Below are 23,695 nucleotides of genomic sequence, written 5' to 3' on the forward strand. Positions count from 1 at the left end.
CCTTGGCTATTTAGCACCATCTGTTGGGCATCCAGAGAAACAATGTCATCTAGCTTTGAAGGGATGATTATTCTAACACATTCAATCAGTCCCTCAATATTAACTCAATCAATATTAACTCAGTCCCTCCCTTGTGCTAAGTCCTGGGTTGGTCCATGGGATATCTCTGAGTGCCAGTGCCACACATTCCAGGCATCATCTGCACCATGAGTCCAAGTAGGTTGTAGCTAAAGCACCCCCAGGATTTGGAAGCAGAATGATCTGGGTTTGAGTTTCAGCTTTGCTTTATCAAGAATGTCTGCCTCTGTGGTTGTGATAGTAGGCCTTGGTGTTTTGGGATCTCAAATACTTCTCTGAGCTTGAGTTTCACCTACAAGGAAGCGGGTATAATAATATATAGGGCAGGATGCCTGCGTGGCTCAGTCAGTTAAATGGCTGCCTTCAGCTAAGGTCATGATCCCAGGTCCTGGGATGGAGACTTGCATCCCATGGGACTCCTTACTCATCAGGGAGCCTGCTTCTGCCTCTGCCTCTGCCCTCCCCCCTGCTTATGCATGCACTCTCTCTGGCAAATAAATATCTTAAAAAAAAAAATAATGTCTAGGGCTTCTGCATAGTTTAATGGGAGAAATGTATGTGAAGACATTTTGCAGTAATACAAATACTGTTAAATTATTTTCTCTTCAGTCCCAGATGGAGAAAGCCCACTTAGAAAATAGCATTCACTCTTTAAATGATATGAATCATGAAGAAAAAAAATACAGGATGAAATAGATAACCTTAAATGAGGAATAGAAAGGAGGAAAATGTTAAAAAATATAAGCTAAAGGAGAAATATATGTCCAATGTGTATATATTTCTTCTACTATATAACCCTTGTCTTAACTTCCAAGTTCCCTTTGCCATAAAATAAGGCGAATAAAAAATATTATTACAGCATCATCAACTAATCAGTATGCACTATAAATAAAGCTGTTTTAAAAACGTGCCTCAGATCAGAGAGGCAAGATGATGGAGGAGAAGCAGACTGAAATGACATCAGATCCCAGGAGTTCAGGTAGATAGTTATCAAACCATTCTGAACACCTACAAACCCAACAAGAGATCTAAGAGAAGAAGAGCAGCAATTCTAAGAACAGAAAATTGACCACTTTCTGAAAGGTAGGATGTGCGGAGAAATGAATCCGAAGCAGCGGGAAGATAGACCATGGGGGGAGGGGGTGGCTCCTGGCAAGCGGCGGAGCAATGGAGCACTAAATCAGAACTTTTAGAAGTCTGCTCCACTGAGGGACATCGCTCCAGAGGCTAAGCAGAGCCCTCGCAGGGACAGTGTGGTCTCCGGTCCCATGGGGTCACAGAAATGTCGGGGGTGCCCAAGTGTGGTATCAGAGCAGGGAAGCTGGCTCCAGAGATGGAGCTGAGGAGTGAGCTCTCAGCTTGCAGTCACCTTAAACCGTGATCCAAGGCACAGTTGGGCCACTCACTGCTTTTTGAGCACAGACCCCACAAGTGGCAAGTTCAGGGAAACACCTTTCTGCTCTAGGAGGAGCTGTGCAGCAGGGATCTGCTGGATTTGGAGACTCCAAACAAGGCTGTGTGCCAGAGATAGAAATGCTCAGTACCAGGCCAGGTGAGCTTGGAGTGCAGACAGAGACCAGGGAGACAGGAGTGACTGACTACTTATCTCTGAGGGTGCACTGAGGAGTGGGGCCCTGAGCTCTTGGCTCCTCCAGGCCAGGGACTGGGAGACTGCCATTTTCATCCCATCCTCTAAAGCGATACAGAAAGCATTCAAGGAACAAAAGCTACCAAGAGTGAACCCAAGCAGATTACTTAGCCGGTCCCTGGTGAGGCGGTGCAATTCTGCCTTGGCCGAAAACATCTGAGAATCACTGCAACAGGCCCCTCCCTCAGAAGATCAGCAAGAACATCCTGCCAAGACCAAGTTCACCTATCAAGGAGAACAGCAGAACTCCAGAGCTAGGGGAAAGCAACGCATAGAATTCATGGCTTTTTCCCCCGTGATTCTTTAGTCTTGCAAAGTTAAATTTCTTTAAATTTTGCTTTTTTCCTTATTTTTTAACTTCTCCTCTTTTCTCTTTTAACATTTTTAAGTAGTTTATCTAAATAAGACCTTTCTAAAAAAAAAATTTTTTTTTTAAACCTTCATTGTCATACTCATATTTTATCCCTTCACTGTACTTAATCTTATTTTTTATATACATATAGGTTTTTTTTCCTAAAAAGTTTTGGGATACAATTTCTTCTAATAGATCAAAATATACCCTAATCTACCACATGGCTTTGTTCTAGTCCCCAGCCTGAGCACATTCCCTCCTCTTTTTTTTTTTTCCTCTTTTTCCAACCAACTTATCTTATCAATTTCTTTTTTAGAATTTTTAAAAAATTTTCACCTTTACAGTCATATTCCACCCCTTCATCGGGTTTACCCTTATTTTTTTTTTATTTTTTATTTATTTTTTTTTAAAGATTTTATTTATTTATTTCACAGAGATCACGAGTAGGCAGAGAGGCAGGCAGAGAGAGAGAGGAGGAAGCAGGCTCCTGCTGAGCAGACAGCCTGATGCGGGACTCGATCCCAGGACCCCGAGATCATGACCTGAGCCGAAGGCAGCGGCTTAACCCACTGAGCCACCCAGGCGCCCGTTATTTTTGTATATATGTAAGTTTTCCTTTCTTTAAAACTTTGGGAGGTAGTGTCTTCTAAGAGACCAAAATACACCCAAAATAAAGTGGATGGCTTTGTTCTATTCACCAGTCATATATATATATATATATAATTTTTAATTTTTTAAAAAGATTTTATTTATTTACTTGACAGACAGAGATCACAAGTAGGCAGAAAGGCAGGCAGAGAGAAAGGAAGGGAGGCAGGTTCCCTGCTGAGCAGAGAGCCTGATGCGGGGCTCAATCCCAGGACCCTGGGATCATGACCTGAGCCGAAGGCGGAGGATTTAACCCACTGAGCCACCCAGGCGCCCCTATAACTTTTAATTTTTTAATTTTTATTTCTTTTTCCTCCGTTCTTCTCCCCCAAGTTTTGGTTCTCTTCTGATTTGGTTAGCATACATTTTTCTGGGGTCTTTGCCACCCTTCCAGTATTTTATTCTCTGTCCATATATTCTTATCTGGATAAAATGACAAGGTGGAAAAACTCACCACAAAAAAAAGAACAAGAGGCAGTACCAATGGCTAAGGACCTAATCAATTCGTACATTGGTTATATGTCAGAACTAGAGTTTAGAATGACGATTCTCAAGGTGCTAGCTGGGCTCAAAAAAGGCATGAAAGGTATTAGAGAAACTCTTCTGGAGAAATAAAAGAACTAAAATCCAACCAAGTTGAAATAAAAAAAGCTATTAATGAGGTGCAATAAAAAAATGGAGGCTCTTACTGCTAGGATAAATGAGACAAAAGAGAGAATTAGTGATATAGAAGACCAAATGACAGAGAATAAAGAAACTGAGCCAAAGAAAGACAAACAATTACTGGACTGCAAGGGGAGAATTCGAGAGGTAAGTGATACCATAAGATGAAACAATATTAGAATAATTGGGATTCCAGAAGAAGAAAGAGAGAGAGAGAGACAGAAGGTATATTGGAGCAAATTATAGTAGAGAATTTCCCTAATATGGCAAAGGGAACAAGCATCAAAATCCAGGAGGCACAAAGAACCCTCTTCAAAAATCCATAAAAATAGGTCCACACCCCATCATTTAATAGTAAAACTTACAAGTCTTAGTGACAAAGAGAAAATCCTGAAAGCAGCTCAGGAGAAGAAATTTGTAACATACAATGGCAGAAATATTAGACTGGCAACAGACTTATCCACAGAGACCTGGAGGCCAGAAACAACTGGCAGGATATATTCAGAGCATAAAATGAGAAAAATATGCAGCCAAGAATACTATATCCAGCTAAGCTATCACTGAAAATAGAAGGAGAGGTAAGAAGCTTCCAGGACAAATAATAATTAAAGGAATTTGCAAACACCAAACCAGCCCTACAGGAAATATTGAAAGGGGTCTTCTAAGCAAATAGAGAGCCTAAAAGTAGTAGGCTAGAAAGGAACAGAGACAATATACAGTAACAGTCACCTTACAGGGAATATAATGGCACTAAATAACGCTGAATGTAAAAGGGCTAAATGCCCCAATCAAAAGACAGAGGGTAAGAGAATGAATAAAAAAAAAACCCAAACCCATCAATATGGTGTATTCAAGAAACTCATTTTAGACCCAAAGACACCTCCAGATTTAAAGTGAAGGGGTGGAAAACAATTTACCATACTAATGGACATTAAAAAGAAAGCTGGGTGGCAATCCTTACATCAGATAAATTAGATTTTAAGCCAAACACTATAATAAGAGAAGAGAAGGACACTAAATCATACTTAAAGGGTCTGCCCACAAGAAGATCTAACAATTTTAAATATCTATGCCCCTAACATGGGAGCAGCCAACTATATAAACCAATAAATAACAAAATCAAAGAAAGACATTGACAATAATACAATAATAGCATGAGACTTTTAACACCCCCCCTCACTGAAATGGTAACCCAAGTAAAAGATCAACAAGGAAATAAAGGCCTTAAGATGGACATCACAGATATATTCAGAACATTCCATCGCAAAGCAACAAAATATACATTCTTCTCGAGTGCACATGGAACATGCTCCAGAATAGATCCTGTCCTGGGTCACAAATCAGTTCTCAACCAGTACCAAAAGATTGGGAGCATTACCTGCATATTTTCAGACCACAATGCTCTGAAGCTAGAACTCAATCACAAAAGGAAAGTTGGAAAGAACTCAAATACATGAAGGCTAAAGAGCATCCTACTAAAGAATGAATAGGTTGGGGCACCTGGGTGGCTCAGTGGGTTAAAGCCTCTGCCTTTGGCTCAGGTCATGATCCCAGAATCCTGTGATCGAGCCCTGCATCAGGCTCTCTGCTCAGCAGGGAGCCTGCTCCCTCCACCCCCAACCTGCCTCTCTGCTTACTTGTGATCTCTGTCAAATAAATAAATAAAATATTAAAAAAAAAAAGAATGGGTCAACCAGGAAATTAAAAAAGAGTTGAAAAAATTCATGGAAACAAATGAAAATGAAAACACAACTGTTCAAAATCTGTGGGACACAGCAAAGGCAGTCCTGAGAGGAAAGTTTATAGCCATACAAGCCTTTCTCAAGAAACAAGGAAGGTTTCAAGTACACAACGTAACCCTACACCTAAAGGTGCCAGAGAAAGAACAGCAAAGAAAGTCTAAACCCAGCAGGAGAAGAGAAATAATAAAGATCAGAGCAGAAATCAATGAAATAGAAACCAAAAGAACAGTAGAACAGATCAATGAAACTAGGCGCTGGTTCTTTGAAAGAATTAATAAGACTGATAAACCCCTGGCCAGACTTATCAAAAAGAAAAGAGAAAAGACCCAAATAAATAAAATCACGAATGAAAGAGGAGAGATCACAACCAGCACCAAAGAAATACAAACAATTATAAGAACATACAATGAGCAACTATACGCCAGCAAATTTGACAATCTGGAAGAAATGCATGCATTCCTAGAGACATATAAACTACCACAACTGAACCAGGAAGAGATAGAAAACCTGAACAGACCCATAATCAGTAAGGGGATTGAAGCAGTCATCAAAAATCTCCCAGCAAACAAGAGCCCAGGGCCAGACAGCTTCCCAGGGGAATTCTACCAAGCATTTAAGGAAGAATATATACATATTCTCCTGAAACTGTTCCAAAAAATAGAAATCGAAGGAAAACTTCCAAACTCATTTTATGAAGCCATCATTACCTTGATCCCAAAACTAGACAAAGACCCCACCAAAAAGGAGAATTACAGACCAATATCCCTGATGAACAGAGATGCAAAAATTCTCACCAAAATACTAGCCAACTGGATCCAACAGCATTAAAAGGATTATTTACCTCGACTAAGTGGGATTATTCCTGGGCTGCAAGGTTGCAAATCAATTAATGTGATAGACTACAAACATAAAAGAAAGGACAAGAACAATATGATTCTCTCAATAGATGCAGAAAAAGCATTTGACAAAGTACAGCATCCTTTCTTGATTAACTCTTCACTGTGTAGGCGTATTGGGTACATACCTCAATATCATCAAAGCCATCTATGAAAAACCCACAGCGAATATCATTCTCAATAGGGAAAAACTGAGAGCTTTTCCCCCAAGATCAGGAACAGAGCAGGGATGTCCATTATCACCATTGCTATTCAACATGGTATTAAAAGTCCTAGCCTCAACAATCAGACAACAAAATGAAATAAAAGACATCCGAATCAGCAAAGAAGTAGTCAAACTTTCACTCTTTGCAGGTGATACAATATGATATGTGGAAAACCCAAAAGACTCCACTCCAAAACTGTTAGAACTCATATAGGAATTCAGTCAAGTGTCAGGATATAAAATCAATGCATAGAAATCGGTTGTATTTCTATACAACAAGAGCAAGACAGAAGAAAGAAATTAAGGAGTCAATCCCATTTACAACTATACCCCAAACCATAAGATACCTAGGAATAAACTTAATCAAAGAGGCAAAGAATCTGTACTCAGAAAACTATAAAGTACTCTTGAAAGAAACTGAGGAAGACACAAAGAAATGGAAAAACGTTCCATGCTCATGGATTGGAAGAACAAATATTGTGAAAATGTCTATGCTACATAAAGCAATCTATAGTTTAATGCAGTCCCTATCAAAATACCATCAATTTTTTTTAAAAAAATGGAACAAATAATCCTAAAATTTATATAGAACCAGAAAAGACCCCAAATAGCCAGAAGAATGTTGAAAAAGAAAGCCACAGTGGGTGGCATCACAAGTTCAGACTTCAAGCTCTACTACAAAGCTGTCATCATCAAGACAGCATGGTATTGGCACAAAAACAGACACACAGATCAATGGAACAGAATAGAGAGCCCAGAAATGAACCCTCAACTGTATGGTCAACTAATCTTCGACAAAGCAGGAAAGAATGTCCAATGGAAAAAAGACAGTCTCTTCAACAAATGGGTTGGGTAAATTGGACAGCCACATGCAGAAGAATAAAACTGGACCATTTCCTTACACCACAAAAAATAAAAAAAAAAAAAAGACTCAAAATGGATGAAAGATTTCAATGTGAGACAGGAATTCCATCAAAATCCTTAGGAAAACACAGGCAGCAACCTCTTTCGACCTCAGCTGCAGCAACTTCTTCCTAGAAACATCGCCAAAGGCAAGGGAAGCAAGGGTAAAAATGAACTATTGGGATTTCATCAAGATCAAAAGCTTTTGCCCAGCAAAGGACACAGTCAACAAAACCAAAAGACAACTGACAGAATGGGAGAAGATATTCGCAAAGGACATATCAGATAAAGGGCTAGTGTCCAAAATCTATAATGAACTCAGCAAACTCAACACCCAAAGAACAAATAATCCAATCAAGAAAGGGCTGAGAACATGTACAGACATTTCTGCAAAGAAGACATCCAGATGGCCAACAGACACATGAAAAAGTGCTCCATATCACTTGGCATCAGGGAAATACAAATCGAAACCCCAATGAGATACCACCTCACACCAGCCAGAATGGCCAAAATTAACAAGTCAGGAAGTGACAGATGTTGGCGAGGATGCAGAGAAAGGGGAACCCTCCTACACCATTGGTGGGAATGCAAGCTGGTGCAGCCACTTTGGAAAACAGCATGGAGGTTCCTCAAAAAGCTGAAAATAGAGCTACCCTACAACCCAGCAATAGCACTACTGGGGATTTACCCTAAATATACAAATGTAGTGAATCAAAGGGTCATGTGCACCCAAATGTTTACATCAGCAATGTCCACAAGAGCCAAACTATGGGAAAAAAAGCTAGGTGTCCATCAACACATGAATGGATAAAGAAGATGTGGTATATATACACAATGGAATACTATGTAGCCATCAAAAGAAATGAAATCTTACCAATTGCAATGACATGGATGGAACTAGAGGGTGTTATGCTTATCGAAATAAGTCAATCAGAGAAAGACAATTATCATGTGGTCTACCTGATATGAGGAATTTGAGAGGCAGAGTGGAGGGTTTGGGGGGTAGAGAAGGAAAAAATGAAACAAGATGGGATCAGGAGGGAGACAAACCATAAGAGACTCTTAATCTCACAAAACAAACTGAGGGTTGCTGGGGGAAGCAGGGTGTGGAGAGGGCGGTTGGGTTATGGACATTGGGGAGGGTATGTGCTATGGTGAATGCTGTGAAGTGTGTAAGCCTGATAATTCACAGACCTGTACCACTGGGGCAAATAATACATTATTATTTAATACAACAATAACACATTATTTTTAATTATTTATTATTATTATTATAAATATTATTATTATTTAATAATATTATTTTAATAAAAATGGTAAAAAAAAAGAAAAACAAAAATAAAAAAAAAAAGCCTCATTTCAAAATAAGCAATGGACACTATTTTATCCTTAATATTGCTGAAAAAAAATGTAGGCTCAAAGACTAAAAACAAAGAGGACTGTACTCCCCAAACTCCAGGTCATTAGAATTAAAAGAAGCAAAGCAAAGGAAAAAAAAAAAGAAGAAGGAAAGCAAAGAAGAATTTTCCAGTGTAACAAGACAAACAGAAACACGGAGAATAACAAAAAGTCCCCCACAAAAAATGAAAAAGCAGTATTTTTAAAACCACAAATGCAGAAAGTTAATTTAAAAAGGATTAAGCAAACACAGAGATAAAACCAAGCCATCTAGAAATGAAAAAAAATTTTTTTTTCTCTTCATAACTCTTGGGCCAAAGACGAAATCAAAATGCCTCCATAATTATAAATATGCCAGACGTAAAGACAGTAGAATCCAGTATTCCAAAGCCATCTGCCACAAGATGAAGCCATAATCCTGACCGGGAAGCTGATGTCCTTTGCTAGCTCTGTGCTGTCCCACATCCTCACAGAAACACGATAGAAATAAAATAAGAACACATATTTGAAGAGACTCTATAAAAAAAATGTACCAAATACAAAGCGATGCACATAATTCAAAGAACGATTAGGCTTGAACTCTTGCAGTTGTCCTATTAGGAACAGTTCCGGGATGGTGAGCAAGAAGGACTAAGAAACAGAAAACGAGAAATGTCAACATTTAGTAAGAACATCCATGTGGCATCTCTTGAGATGCACCTAACAGGACCCCTTTTTCCCTCCCGGTGCTGAAGGACACGGATGCATGAGCTAGCCTGACAATTCTGGGGGAGGAGTGTGGTTGGCTGAGGCGGATTCAGGATTTCACCACAGCTCAGGGGAGGGCCTGGTGGATAAAACTTCTCGATGGATCTGCCTCTCCAGCTCATCTTGAGGGATGAGGAAGAGCTGAGCAGACCCAAGAAAAGGGGACAACCAAGTAGGCCAAGGCCTTTCTGAGACCCAGAGTGGACTGATGGGGCTGAAGTTAACACGTATTCATTGGAAATGGCTGGTGTGAAGAAGTAAGCCAAGACGGAATAATGAAGTGCGCTTTATTATACAATGGTTTTGAACTTCATCTTGAAAGGGAGGGAATTATAGCATGTTCAATGGAAGAGTGACCTGGGTTAATCTGGTCTCAGACAGCAGTTTGGAGGCAGTGCCTGGGAACCCTACTAAAAGATCTAAAAAGATGTCAAAAAAGGTGAGGGGGGCACCTGGGTGGCTCAGTTCGCTAAGCATCTGCCTTCAGCTCAGGTCATGATCCCAGTGTCATGGGATCAAGTCCTGCATCCAGCTCCTTGCTCTGCAGGGAGCCTGCTTCTCCCTCTGCCTCTGCCTGCCACTGCCAGCCTGTACTCTCTGACAAATAAATAAATAAAATCTTTAAAAAAAGAAAAAAAGATGTCAACCAATCTGTGGTCTAATGGCACTGAGGCACTGTAGTTTTGTTCAATTTCAAAGACAGCTTTCTCGCCATAGGCAGTCTTTAAAAGTTACTTTCCATGGACTGCAAGCTGTGATCTTCAGACTAAATGTGCTTGCTGTGGGAAGCTGTTGGAATGTTTGTCACCGGAAATTGAATTAGCTTTCCATCAACGTGATGATTAACCCCCGGACTTTGACTTTCTTGACCTAGTTTATCAACAGTTCATCTGCATGAATTCTCTTGCAATTAGGGAAACTATCTTTAGATTAGACAATCATCTTCGCAAGATTTTTACAAGTAAAATAAAATATTCATTTCTTTTTCATTGCAATATAACTGACATATAGTATTGTGTAAGTTTAAGGTATACAATGTGCTGATCTGATACTATTCATTTCTTTTTTTTTTGAATACAAAACAAAGCCTCCTTTTTTCATAAATAAAAAGATGGAGACATACAGATCTCTTCTTATAAGAGCTCTTCCCGCCCTAGGACATACCATGCTGTATTATAGTATTATGACTGTGTTGTTCATTTCTCCAGTTTCATTACTTCTTTGGACACTAGTGAGTTTAAGGTTAAAGACATTCTTGCACTAATTGATTATATTTTTTACTCTGTACAATATTTACTGGGGACGTGATATTTTTTTCTCAGTGCTTTGTGGGTTATAAATGTGTTAAAATATTAATCCTTTGTAATATTTTTTTCTAAGGATTCTTTAGAGTTGTTTTCTGCCTTTTCATCTTATCTATTTCTTTGACATGTAGAAATACCACATTTCTATGATGCTAACTCAACCAACTCTTAGGATTTCCATTATTATGTCTAAACAGGAAATCTGAGAAAATTTAATGTAGAGCGCAAAAAAAAAAAAAAAAAGAAGAAGAAGAAGAGGCAAATGTATTTTTATCATAGATTCACCAAAGACTTTGTTAGGCGTTTCCAACGATCTTTAGCAATACTACTAATCCCCTTCTTTAAATTCAGCATCTAAATCACACCAAGAAATACTGTTGCTATTTTAACAGTAACCATATTTAAGTATGTACTTTGATGGTGATGGTGGATTCATGGCAGTTTATTAGGTTTCACGAAAGAATAAATTCTAAACTGTAGAGGAAGTGGGATTACCTAGTTCCCATGTTATTTCTCTCCTCTGGGTTAATCAGACTAATTTTAAAGACAAAGGGGTTTAGAACTAACACTGATAAGATTGAAAATAGGTTTTGATGGGCACTTAGTTGCTTCAAAAGAATGCCCAAACAGTTTGAACCCACAAGTTTTTAGAATCTACTGATGAAACAATTCAGCCATTGTCAACTATCTCGGGGAGGAATTCTGCTCTTACTATTCTTTATATGATAGACAGTATCCTAGGGTCTTTTGGTATATTAATCCCAATCTTCAGAAAATATTTCTTTTTGTTTTTTTTTTTTTACAGATTTTATTTATTTATTTGAGAGAGAGAGAGAAACTGAGCAAGGGAACAAAGGGGCAGAAGGAGAGGGAGAAGCAGACTCCCAGCTGAGCAGGGAGCCCGACAACTCTGGGCTTGATCCCAGGACCCTGAGATCATGATCTAAGCCGAAGGCAGACGCGTAACTGACTGAGCCACTCAGGTGCTCCACAAAATCTTTCAAAATAAGTATTTCACAGATGGGAAAATAAGGGCTCAGAAAGGTTAAATAACTTGCTCAAGCTTACCTAGCACATAAGTAGTTGAGCTGGGATCTCTGTTGATGCAAAAAAATCTCTGCTTTTCCTACTATGCCAATTGCCTTCCTGAACCTTATCTATTTTGTGTCAAGAGCATCCAATATGCAAGGCATACAACTAAGTACATTATCTCATTTACCCACAAAGTAATGGGCTTGACATTATTGGTCATTTGATATTGATACTGCTGACAAGATTTTAAAACTGGTAGTTAAAAAGATGGTTTTTGAGCAGTGGGCAAGGGCTCAACCACTAGAAGCCAGTAACGCTTTGTTAGGAATAAGTCATGTCTGCTTATCCTCACAATGTCCATTTTTAATTTGGTCAACAGCTGTGACAGCAGAGGAAGGCAGAGTTATTCTGACAAGCTTTTGAAAAGGTCTTTCTTATCATTCTGTTTCTTGAACATTCTGAGCTAGATGAGGATCGAATTCAGTGAACTCCACTCAGAGAGCTTTGACTAATTCATGATGTTCTTTGACCAATCTTTTTTTATTTATTAATCAGAATAAGGACACAGAGATAGTATTAACTCTGTTGATCCAGTGAAGCCAAGAGGAACAGATGAATGAACCTTGATCCAGAAAAATTTCAACAGATGGAATGAATGACATGAAATTTAACAGAGCTGAAAGGGAAGTCCTTCACTCTGTTCCAGGAAAAAGTGTTCATATGCTAGTTGGTGGGACACAGTACTTTACAGTTTTTGGTGAAGAGACTAAAGAATCATTTATGTGAAGACTTAGGGACTGGGAAGAGGAGAGACCCACAGCCATGTATCTGACTGAGGACACCCACCCATGGCACCACTTTTGCACTCTTTCCTCATGAGGCTCCTACTGTGCTTTCAAAGGGACCTGATAAACACAACAGGTGCTGGAGAGAGTTTCTGTGACATGGGTCCTCAAATGCATGTCTCCAATTACACAACCAACAGTTAAAGGAACTAGAAAGATTTAACTTGGAGAAGACTTAAGGGAGACTGAGTGTTGGTCTTCAAACTTCTGATGGGCTAAATTGGAGAAGAACATGGGCTAAATTGGAGAAGAACACGTACTTGGTATACGTGGGCTTGGAGGGGGGATAGTTAAGAGTGGAAATTAGACAGGATAGACTTGGCTTGATATAAAGAAGTACTTTCTGACATAGGCATGGAAAAACAAAATGAACTATTTCAAATAAGTAAGTCCCTTAACTTCGACTCTTGCTCAATCACACAGGAAGACTGACCATTTGAGAGGGATGCTGCAGGGGAATTTTACCATTCAGTGGAGGTTTGATCATATGGTTGCTAAGATCCCTTCCTAGCCAGAGATTCTACAATATCCTGAAAATGGCCTATGTAAAATATGTAGCTAATGATATAAGAAAAAAAAGTGACTAGTGTGAAAAAGAAAAGCATTAAAAATTCCAAAATAAACAAGAAAACACTAATTATATGACTTAAGGCATGTTTCCTAGAACTCTAACTATTTGGTTTATTTATCTGGCCTAGTTCCCAAACTTGTCAGTGTATGAGAACACTCACTTTCCTGGGCCACATCTGGAAGGCTCTGATTTAGCAGATCTGGGTAAACTATTTTTAAAAAGTAATTAAAAAAAAATTCTCTTGGTGATTCTGATCCTCAAGCAGTTTGGGAGGCCACTGAAACCTAAACTTACTATAGGGGTACTTATATTTTGCATAAGAAATATGTATGTATGTATGTGTCTGTGTCATGCTTGAAAAAAACTTAATAACGATTTTAACCAATCTGTTAATATTTAAAGTCACTGTAGTTTAATATTCAAGTGCCTATGCAGGGAGCAAACTCTACTTCAGTATCCTAAGCTCTAACAGCTTAGGACATAAAAATTAAAAATACCACAACTTTTAATATTATGAATAGATCTTTTGTATTTTTTTAGCATTTCTATCTGAGATAGAATGTTGTAAAAAGTAATGACATTCCTTCCTAAACAAGTAACAGAAAAAAATAAAGAAAACAGATATTATTCACTCATACATACATTCTAGTTTAAATACCTACTTTTTTTCTTAAGTTCCCACTTGGATTGGCAAAGTCTCAGAAAATGCAAGAAGTCATCACTCCCTGTTAAAGCTCGTTAAGAGCTTACTAGTATTAATAAAAAAAAACCCACAACTGTGGGTGGGATAGTAAACAAATCAATACTCAATTTCTTGAAATTATAAATATTGAAACTTAAGTGTTTCCTCAATATTTTATGTTACACTTACAAGTTTATAGAAAAAAATTTTTATAAATCTAATACATTTTTAAAATGTTTTTAAGGAAGCTTTCTTTACCTAGTCAATTAGATTCAAGGTGATCAATTTTAATGTATTATGAATAACCTTATTAAATCATCGATTAAATTTTGATTCTCTCCATAAAGAAAAAAGAGGACTCTTTTTCAGATTGGTGTTAATTTTTTAAGCATTTCTAAGTGTACACTATGCGAATGAAGTCCTTTCCCAGACGTCTGGGAAGAGGTCCTGGTTGTCATAAAGCTGCTTCCTTGTCTGTTTTCATAAAGGGCTTTAGCAAGAATGTAACAGAACTCCCATCATCCAACAACCTTTGATTCAGGACATTAATCCACTAAGACTTCCTGGACTTGGAAGTAAATGGTTTCTAAGACTTGTCCTGGCTAAGGCTTGACTCCCCTCCCCTTGCAGAGGATGCAGGGACATACCGAAAGAAGAGAGGAAGAAGAAAGAGATGAGTCTGCAGTAAGTTTCCTGTAGAGTACAAGACCGGTGATTACCGCAGATTTGGAAAACTTTAGGAATCAGAATGAAGGAACCCCCACATACGGGAACAACAAACACATCCAGATCCAAAAGAGTGGGACTTATAAGTAGGTAAGTAAATAAATAAGTTAATTAATTAATTAAATCCATAAAAGCAATATTAGGAGATAATTATTTGTATTTCCTCGGTGTTAAACTTTGAACGTCATTTTGCTAAAAATAATTCCTACATTCAACTTTATGTTGACGGATGTAAAAAATAGTGACAGTATATTTATTGGGAAAACTAATAAAAAATTCTTTTACTTGGTTTTTTGCTATCTGGCAGACTGCCTATGCATCTCATAGTGAAAAAGGGTTATGGTAACAATGAGCTAGCCAATCAGGTTAATGCTGAATTTTCATCGGTGTTTGCCAAAAGAGAGAGGAGAGCTTTATCAAATTCTCAACTGAAACTGAGAACAGAGAGCTTCTGAATGAATCCCTCTGATGCACGTACAATTCCTTTCAATTATGGTTTGGACAGGTCAAATATTTTCACATCTTTTCCTTTAGTAGAAGGAAATGTTCTACTTACAGATGCACAAGACTATGAGAAAAAGGAGGTACGTGGTCAGCTCCCGTAAAACACTTTTAAGATACTTCTCTCGGTTAGTGCTGCTTTCTTCCATGAGCCTTGTTCCCCAGAGACCTTTAAAAGAATAATGAAAAGTATGAATGTCAAAGAAGAAACATAAAATAAATATCACCTGTTAAGGGGGATTCTCCTGTATTTTTTTAAAAATACGCATTCTTCACCTTTTTTTTTTTAAAGATTTTATTTATTTACTTGAGAGAGAGCATGAGAGGGGAGAGGGTCAGAGGGAGAAGCAGACTCCCTGCTGAGCAGGGAGCCTGATGTGGGACTCGATCCCAGGACTCCAGGTCCATGATCCGAGCTGAAGGTAGTTGCTGAATCAACTGAGCACACAAGTGACCCTGTATTTTTTTTTTAAAGCAGGAGTGCCTTTTAAGAATACATCAGCGTCTACTGTCCCCCCATATGCATCAAATACAAGATGACAATATGATCATTGTCTAAACGCCCCATCCCATCAGAAAATGTCTTAGTAAAAATTTATAAAGAGAAAAGGAAATAAGGGCGCGCCAGAAGAATGTATTAAATAATTGTGCACACACACATGTGCTCTTCCTGGGTGGGGGAGGACACAACCTGTCAATTATCCTCTCCCTAAACCTAGTTAGGACATGTGTAATTCTATGACACAAGACACCTTTTGGATCACCCCTGATGAAAAGAAAGCCTGGTTGGAGCATCATTTCACTATGGAAATATCCACCAAACTTCTAGCACACTGGCCCCAAATTTTGCTACTCTGTAACCCTCTTTCTCCTTTAAGAAACTCAATGCTGACCGACTACTCTCAACCTGCATAGCTTAACAGATTTGAAAAATGCTAAGTAACATTGCATCTTTAAGTTAAAAGCAGCAATCATCTGATTTCACTCTCTTTGGAGAAAGAAGAAAATCAGCAACCATGTTTCATATTTTAGCAGATGGAAAAAGTGCTGGGCTGGCTGAGCGAGGATGACATAACCCTCTGTGAGCTTGCTGGAGGCCGTTACCGCAGTTTTGGACTCACTCAGCAGACAGACATGGTAGCCATCCAAAACCCCCATTAATGAACAGTGCGGTAAAATCACATTGCTGGCTACTTGGAAGAGCCTTAGCGTTTGCCAAAAAGGACAAACTTCTCAATCCTTTCAGTTAGATTAAGTCGGCTGTGGATGGCAGTCAGCCTGGCCCTGGCGTTCTGCCTCACACGTTTAGTCTGCAGACTTTAACACCATCCATCACTGAAACTCACATAGCTACTTAAGCTACCAACAAGCCACACAGAGGACAGGGAAAAATGGCATCAATCCTTTTACTTCCCGGAAATGACTCCATCACCAGTGTTTATGTATTTTTAAAGTCTAATAATAATACATTAATTCTCCTCCTAAATTTCAGTATTCCGTGTCCTTTTCTTTTTTTCTCCCAAATTTCCTTTAGGAAAAACAGCAACTGAAATCAAAGACACCGTGTTACGCATCACAGGTTTCAGCACACGGAAAGTGGAGCAGGACTTATGACCAGGTCTGCTTCTGCCAAGATCTGGTAGTTGTCAGGGAATTACTCACTCAGAAGAAATGCAGCAAGCAGAATGTTTGTTCGCTGAAACTCTATCATATTTAAAAATTATTACAAATTTAGACGACATGGAAAATTACAACTCAGAATAACATAGAGGCAGCCAAACATTAGGCTCAGTAGCCCTGGACACAATCACGCTATTTCTTCGGTTATATTTCTTTTGGAGAACAGGCCTAAAATATACACATAAGTGGAAATTACTAGTCTTTTTATCATCAGGAAAGATTGTTGTCTTGCCTCAGTCAGTGATTTCACTCTTTCCCATGCTTTATAAACAATTATGCACTAAGGAATGGTCATGGTTCTTAATATTTACAAATGGTACTGCTTGACCTATAAGCAGAAAAACAAACTCTCATCAAATTTTATTTAAGTAAATGTGCAATGGTCTACTGCAATTTAATTCAAGCCCTCAAATGAAACATTTCAAATAAAAAGAAACAAAGTCCCCCATTATATTTTTATGTATTATACTTCACACATTTCATTGACTTTCTAAATTAGTCTATCCACTTCCTCAAATATTTATCACTTTCAAAATTTCATCCAGTTTTTGCACTGGGTGCGTATGTAGGGTCTGTCTTAGTACATGGGGACCTCTTTACATTCTGATGAGTGAGAAGTGTTTGTTTTAACAGATAGAAAACAATTGCTGTCCTATGGCTAGCTACTTCCCATGTTTAGCAGAGCTGACAGACTGAGAACGGTTAAAGACAGAGTTCTCGTCCCAAGTGTCAGCATTCTTCAAAATCAACTGTTGTCTTTTCCCACAACTGTCCTCACCCTGGAGGGAGAACATGCCCAGCATTTAAGGCACTCACTCACACTTAGTACATAAAGTGTCCCCGGCTGTTAGGAAGAACATAGTATGAGGGGACACCAGACAATATCCAGCTTCTCTCGTGTTTAAGAAGGTGCTTGGTCAATGCCAGAGCCCAAAGTTGGAGTATGTCATCTCAACAGTGTGTATTCCCCTAGTCAGTGGTACTTACGCATATGAACACAGGGAAACTGCGAGATAGATCATCCAAAACACGAAAGATGTCTCAAATATAAATAATCGTGAAAAAACGCCATTTTTGCAACTATCTTATTCACCTACTTCCCAAAGTGTTATTTTTGCAACACACAACAAATATCACAGAGAGAATGATATAATGATGTCCTATGTATCTCCCACTCAGCTTCAACAATTATCAATTGAACACCTGCATTCATCGAAACCGTCACTCGCTTCTTCCCAATTTTGAAACTAATTCCAGCTATCGTATCATTTCATCTTGAATATTTCAGTTCCATGGTTAAAAGATTCTGTGTGGATCATTTGCCTCATACTAACCCTGTCCCTTCTGATGGACACTAAAGCCCCATGACTCCTTGATCACGACAGGGTGCAATGTGGAATTTCGGAGTCAGTTGCGTTCAACTGCGGGATCAGTCACCTATGAACTGGGGGACCTTATTGAACATCATGAGCCTCCATTTCCTCAGCTGAAGATGGGATAAAAGTATCTCCTTGTGGGGTTGCTCTGGGAATTATGTAATTGCATAAAGTACTTGAAATTATGTAAATTGCATAAAGTACTTGAAAGACGCCTGTCTATATCTCCAGAAACAGGCGCAACTCTGAAAAATATCCTACTTCTTTCTGACACCTAGTTGGCTTAAATTTCAGAACAGTGTAAACACCCTAATCCAAACGAACCTCAATTTCACTGTGAACAGCCTAACCAAATTCTCACTGCATTTCTATCATGAAAGGAGTCTGGGTTTTTGTGCCCAGACACATGGGGACCTTGTTGAGGAAGACAAACACAATCTTTCCAAGTATTTATTTGAACTGCAGGCCCAACTTTAAAAAGGGAAGTGACCTTTTCCCTACTACTGGCCCATTTAATATAGAATATTCGGTTGCTACCTTATATGTTATTGACTCCTGAATCTTCAGTTCTCAGTCAGGCCTCTCCTGAGGTACACACAGGCAGATGCCACAGCTAACAGCCAGTTCTACCTGCATATTCCACAGACAGCTCGTACTCCCAGGCCCCATACTGAGAGCTTTTTCTTTCTTTGTCTAGAAACCTACTTGCCCTTATGGGTTAATGATACCAAGTTGGAAACATGGGTTTCATCTGAGAAGAGGCCCTTTTCTTAACCCTCATATGGAGCTGGTCCACAATTCTGACGGCTTCTGTCTGTCTCCAGTCCAGCTTCCCTCTATCCCAGCACACATACCTTGGCTGCAATCGTTGTTACCCCCTGTCTCTTGGTTAGCCCTCTCCTGACCTATTCTCCCACCAACCAGCACCATGCACTTCACTCCATTCTCCACATTCTCGCTAGAATCATCTTCAGATGGGCACGTGACCCTATCAGCCCTCTTCCTGAAGCCTCTATGAGCTCTAACTTTTTAGAGGGAAAAACTTACCAATAAGCTCAAGGTTTGCCTCATCTTACTTCTACTACTTTTCCCTCCTTAAATTCCCTCCTCATCCTTCAAGATGTTAACTCGACCTCCTCCCATAGAGTTGGTCCTCTCTTCTTTGGGTCCCTCCCAACCCTGGGACCCCGCATTGCAATTATTTACTTACACCTGTTTCCCCTACTAAGCTGAGCTCCTTGAAAACTGGGACCTTGTCTTATTGATCTTTGTATCCCCAGTATCTACCACAAAGGAAACTCTCACAAATGTTTGTTGACTGAACAAATTCTGTTACTAGCATAACCTTACCACATACCCCACAGCAGCAACACTCCCTCAAAAAAATCCCCACAGCTACAGAAATACAAAATCTTGTTTGTTCAAAATTATAGTGCAAATAAAAAAAAGGAAGAAGTGATGGAGTGAGGTTTGGATTTAAAACAAAGGGAAACTCACAACAGCCAAAAGGTGGAAAGAACCCCTGTGTTCATCAACTGATGATGGATAAAGCTTGAAAAATTATGCTAAGTGAAATAAGCCAGATGGTAAAGGACAAATACTGTATGATTCCACTCATACAATGTACCTAGATTAGAAAAATTCAGACACAGAAAGTAGAATAGAGGTTGCCAGGAGCAGGGGAATGTGATAATGGGTAGAGCTTCTGTTTGACATGATGAAAAAGTTCTGGAAATGAGCAGTGATGATACAACATAGTGACTAGGAGAGGAGATATGTATTTGTTATAGCAGTTTAGCCCACCCTACCAATTCAGCTGATACTTTAGGATTTCTACAGGAAAACAAAACCCCAAGCACAGACATTTAAAATAACAGGGGATGATTTTACCAAGTTGATACATCCATAGAACATACTCAATTCTGGAAATTCAGATAATTTGATTACTCATGTAAAGTGTCAAATTTTATTTTTGCACTAAGAAGAGGGTACTAAGGAAAAAGTAAAGATTACTGGGGCTATCTTTTAAGTTTGGGTGCAGTCTTTACATCCTTTAGCCATCCTTCACTTTCTTTGGTCCAGACTGCCTACATGGTCTTCCTGCCTCTCTGCTTCTCTGCCTCTCTGCGTCTCTGCCTCTCTGCGTCTCTGCGCAAGCTTTTCTGCGTAGCACACTGCCTACTGATATCCTCTATTTCTGCATGTTTCTGGTCTTGTTAACAACTTGCAATTGCTTCCTAATATTTAGGGCTAAAATCTCGGTTCCTTGGTTGGACATAGTATTTGCCACAACCCTGCGTCCAACATTTCTTCTTTACCATCTTACTCCTGCTAAGAAGATAGATCGAATTATTGTACCAAGAGCAAAAAGGACCCTTTGTTGTCTATCTTGGATTCATGTCATTAAAGAACATCACAGAGTATGCTGAACCCAGAAAAGACTTTGGAGATGAGATTATGAGGAACGGAGGCCCAGGAAATAAGTGAGTTGTATAAAGTCAAGGAGGAAGGCAGGAGACCTCCAGGGAAGCTCCTGACCACTCCAAGCTTGAGGAATCTTTCCTACCTTTAGAAATTGCAAGTTACTTTCTGTTCCAATCCTAGGGTACTATTTACACAATGCATGTAAGATTTTTGTCATTGGTATCTCATGAGGGGAAAAAAAATCACAACTCATTGATGGTTATTTATTTTACGTTACTTGGTTTCTGTCCATAGGAAAATGGTGATGGTGCTATTTTAGTTTTTCGGGTTTTTTTGGTTTTTTTTTTGGTGGTGGGTAGAGCACCTGGTACAGTGCTACAGTGCTAATTTCATAGTAGGTGCTAATTATTCAATAAATGTCACTTATTTAATAAGTGATAAGTATATGTTTAATTTTTGATATATTTAATAAAGTAAAATTTATTCTAATATTTTCTAAGATTAACATTTTCCTGAGTGTCTTCCCCTACTAATTAGAGCATTGATAACGTTCGACTAGAAGTTCACTATGAGCTTATATGCTGTAAATTTTTTGAAAAAAAAATGTTTGAAGAACTACACTTATAAACTCATATCAAGATACAAATTTCATTTCATCACATTCAATTATTGAATTTATTCAAAAAAGGTTAAAGGATTATTATACTTATTCACTAACTTGTAAAAAACTTCTCTTACTGCAGTGAATATTTTTTAAAGGACATTTAAAACAACATAAAATAATAATTTATTTGCATAATTTTGAACCTTAAGAAGCACAAGGGTTTTTTACTAACTTATTCACATAGGTTGCTCAAAAAGGACCTTTTGTTCTCCACCATGCCATGAATCAAATTTACAGCATAAACACTTATATAAAAGAAATACAAAAGTGTACACTATTAAAAATCTATCATTTACTTTATAGTTATAAAGCACTCACATGTCAGACATGCTATGAATTTCACAGGTTTCATCTCATTTAATTCTCCCCACTCAGGAACAAAGTATCATGATTCTCTCTTTTTAAGAAAAGCAAAAATTGGGGATCAGAGAGATTAAGCAATTTGCTCAAGGTCATAGGGCCAAGGTGTGGTAGAACTGGAATTTGGGTGTAGGGCTGACTTGGTCTTAATCACATTGCTATTAAAACACCTGGCCCTTTTTTTGTACAAGATTTGCAAAACTGACGGGAAGAGTAGGGAAGGGAAATTTTCAAAAGAACTGAGAATGGAAATTCTTAAAAGTGGAGATTAAAATAATTTGAATGTGAGAGCAAATGCAACTCTTTTCCAAGGATGCCTCTGACAAAACCTTCCAACACAAGATCCTCTCTGCTCCTGGAAAATCTGTGTCCTCTGAATAGGCACTGGCAAATCTGAAAATTCCTTTCCTGCCTTTGGAAAGTTGGGTGCACCGAACTCTGACACATGCACACACAGCTGGTATCTGGTGACTTCACTGTTTTGTTGGAATTTCAAAGAAGGTTAAGTTAGCTATTTATAAACATACTACCAACGTTTAAACAATGTTACTTTTTCTTTGCAATTGTTTTAGAAAAATACCTAGATTAGAAATGGCTAAATAACTGTTTTCGAAGACATTATTTTCTTCTATTTGTGGTATTCTAAACAGCTCGCTCTCCCCAAAACAACCACACACATCACCAAAACAACATCCGTGACAACTCACTGACACTTCTCCCACAACTTGGATAACAGTACAGATACCCTTTCCAGAATGGAATGCGGGGTGAGAGGGCATCCAGACCAGCGGAAGACCCGATATACAGGTGCAACTACCTTCAGCTGTATTAGAATATTCTTCCTTTTTTCCCCTACAAGAAAAAAAAAAAAATCTTCAGAGGCACCCTTTCATTTTAATACGGCTTTCACTGAGATATGCAGAGGTAAAAATATGCTGACCCATGTTCTTCTGTTAGAAGGAGGTATCCCATAAATTTGCACAAACAAGGGCGCAGTGGAATTCCGCCACGGGTACCGGAAGTAGAGCGCAAGTAGCAGAGGTGGAGACGCGCTTCTAAGGGACGCAGGGACGCGAGGGCGATGCGAGCTGGAGCCCCGCGAAGCTGCCCACAGCGGGCGACGGCTCTGGCCGGCGCCCGCGGCTCCGGTTTGTGCATCAGCCGCTGCGGGTCGCGCTCTTACCTCGCAGCCCGCGAACCAGCCTCTCGGCCCAGGCCACTCGGGGCGGCTGCCCGTCCAGGGGGAGGTGGCGATGCAGCGGGTCCCCGCCGCCGGCCGGGCTGGGACTCGGGGGGCCCTGGTCCTCTCGCCTACCGCGCCTCCCGCTCGGGTGGCCAGGGTCGTGGTAACCCCCCAGCCCCCGGCCTCGGGCGCCCACGGAGCTCACGGCGGAGGAGGCGGCCGACCTCCGGCTGCCCGGGCGCCACTCCACGTCCATCTCCACCACCATTCCTCCTTCCTCTCCTTCCACCTCCTCCTCCTCCTCTTCCTCCTCGGCCTCGAAGCCCGGGTTGTCACGGCTCCACGCCTGCCGCGAGCACGACGAGAGCGGAGGCGAGGGGGAGGCTGAGGCTCCGGCCGGGGGGTCCCGCGCGGCCGCCTGCCGGATACGCTCCATCTCGATCTCCAGGCCCCTCTGTTCGCGGAGGCCGCCCGGAGCCGCGAGGCCGGCGCCCACGGCCGCGCCGCCCGCCATCAGCCGGCCGGGGCCTGCCGCTCGGGATGCGGGCGGCCGCTTCGGGTCCCCGGGCTGCTGCGGCTGCACGCGGCTCGAGTTCACCATCGCGGTCACTGGCGTCCGGCGCGCCTCCGCCCCGCGCCGCGGTCGGCGCAGCCCGCCGCAGGAGCCATGTTCTTTTCTTCCCGGGGCCCGCCGCCGCCTGCTCCCCGCCCCCGACTCCCCGCAGACCCGCGTCCCTCGCCCGCCCCCTCGGCCCGCCTCCCCCTCGCCTCGCCTCGCCTCGCCCAGCCGCTGGGGCGCGCTGCCTGCCGGGGGAGGTGCGAGGAAGCCGCCCCCGCGGACCGCGCGGTGGGCTAGCGGCGCCCGGGCTCGCGTTCCAAGTGGAGCCGGGGCCCGGTGCGGGCGCCCACGTTCCGTTCGGGTGCAGGGGCTCCGGCAGGAGGGGTTCGCTGCCCCGTCCGCCCGCCCGCTCGCGTGCGGGGAAGGGGCTTCTGGTGCTGTCCCTGCCTGCGGGACCCTGACATAATGGTTGGGTCCCAGTTAACCGCCAGGCTCTTCTGCCTCGACT

General features: G+C 40.6%; 1 protein-coding gene across 1 annotated transcript in view; it reads right to left on the minus strand.

Moving 5' to 3' along the window:
* Positions 1-23,337, minus strand: part of PKD2 (polycystin 2, transient receptor potential cation channel) — a 61,927-nt gene extending 38,590 nt beyond the window's left edge. Inside the window, exons 1-2 of the mRNA XM_004756104.3 lie at positions 22,629-23,337; positions 14,997-15,110 (exon numbers count right to left, since the gene is read on the minus strand). Of these exons, the coding sequence (XP_004756161.3) occupies positions 14,997-15,110; positions 22,629-23,229 (715 nt within the window). The 5' untranslated portion in view covers positions 23,230-23,337. The remainder of the gene's footprint in view (positions 1-14,996; positions 15,111-22,628) is intronic.
* Between the last annotated feature and the right edge of the window lie 358 nt (positions 23,338-23,695).

Source organism: Mustela putorius, unplaced genomic scaffold (genome assembly GCF_011764305.1).
Source record: "Mustela putorius furo isolate JIRA1106 unplaced genomic scaffold, ASM1176430v1.1 tig00000382_pilon_pilon_pilon, whole genome shotgun sequence".
NCBI classification, from domain to species: domain Eukaryota; kingdom Metazoa; phylum Chordata; class Mammalia; order Carnivora; family Mustelidae; genus Mustela; species Mustela putorius.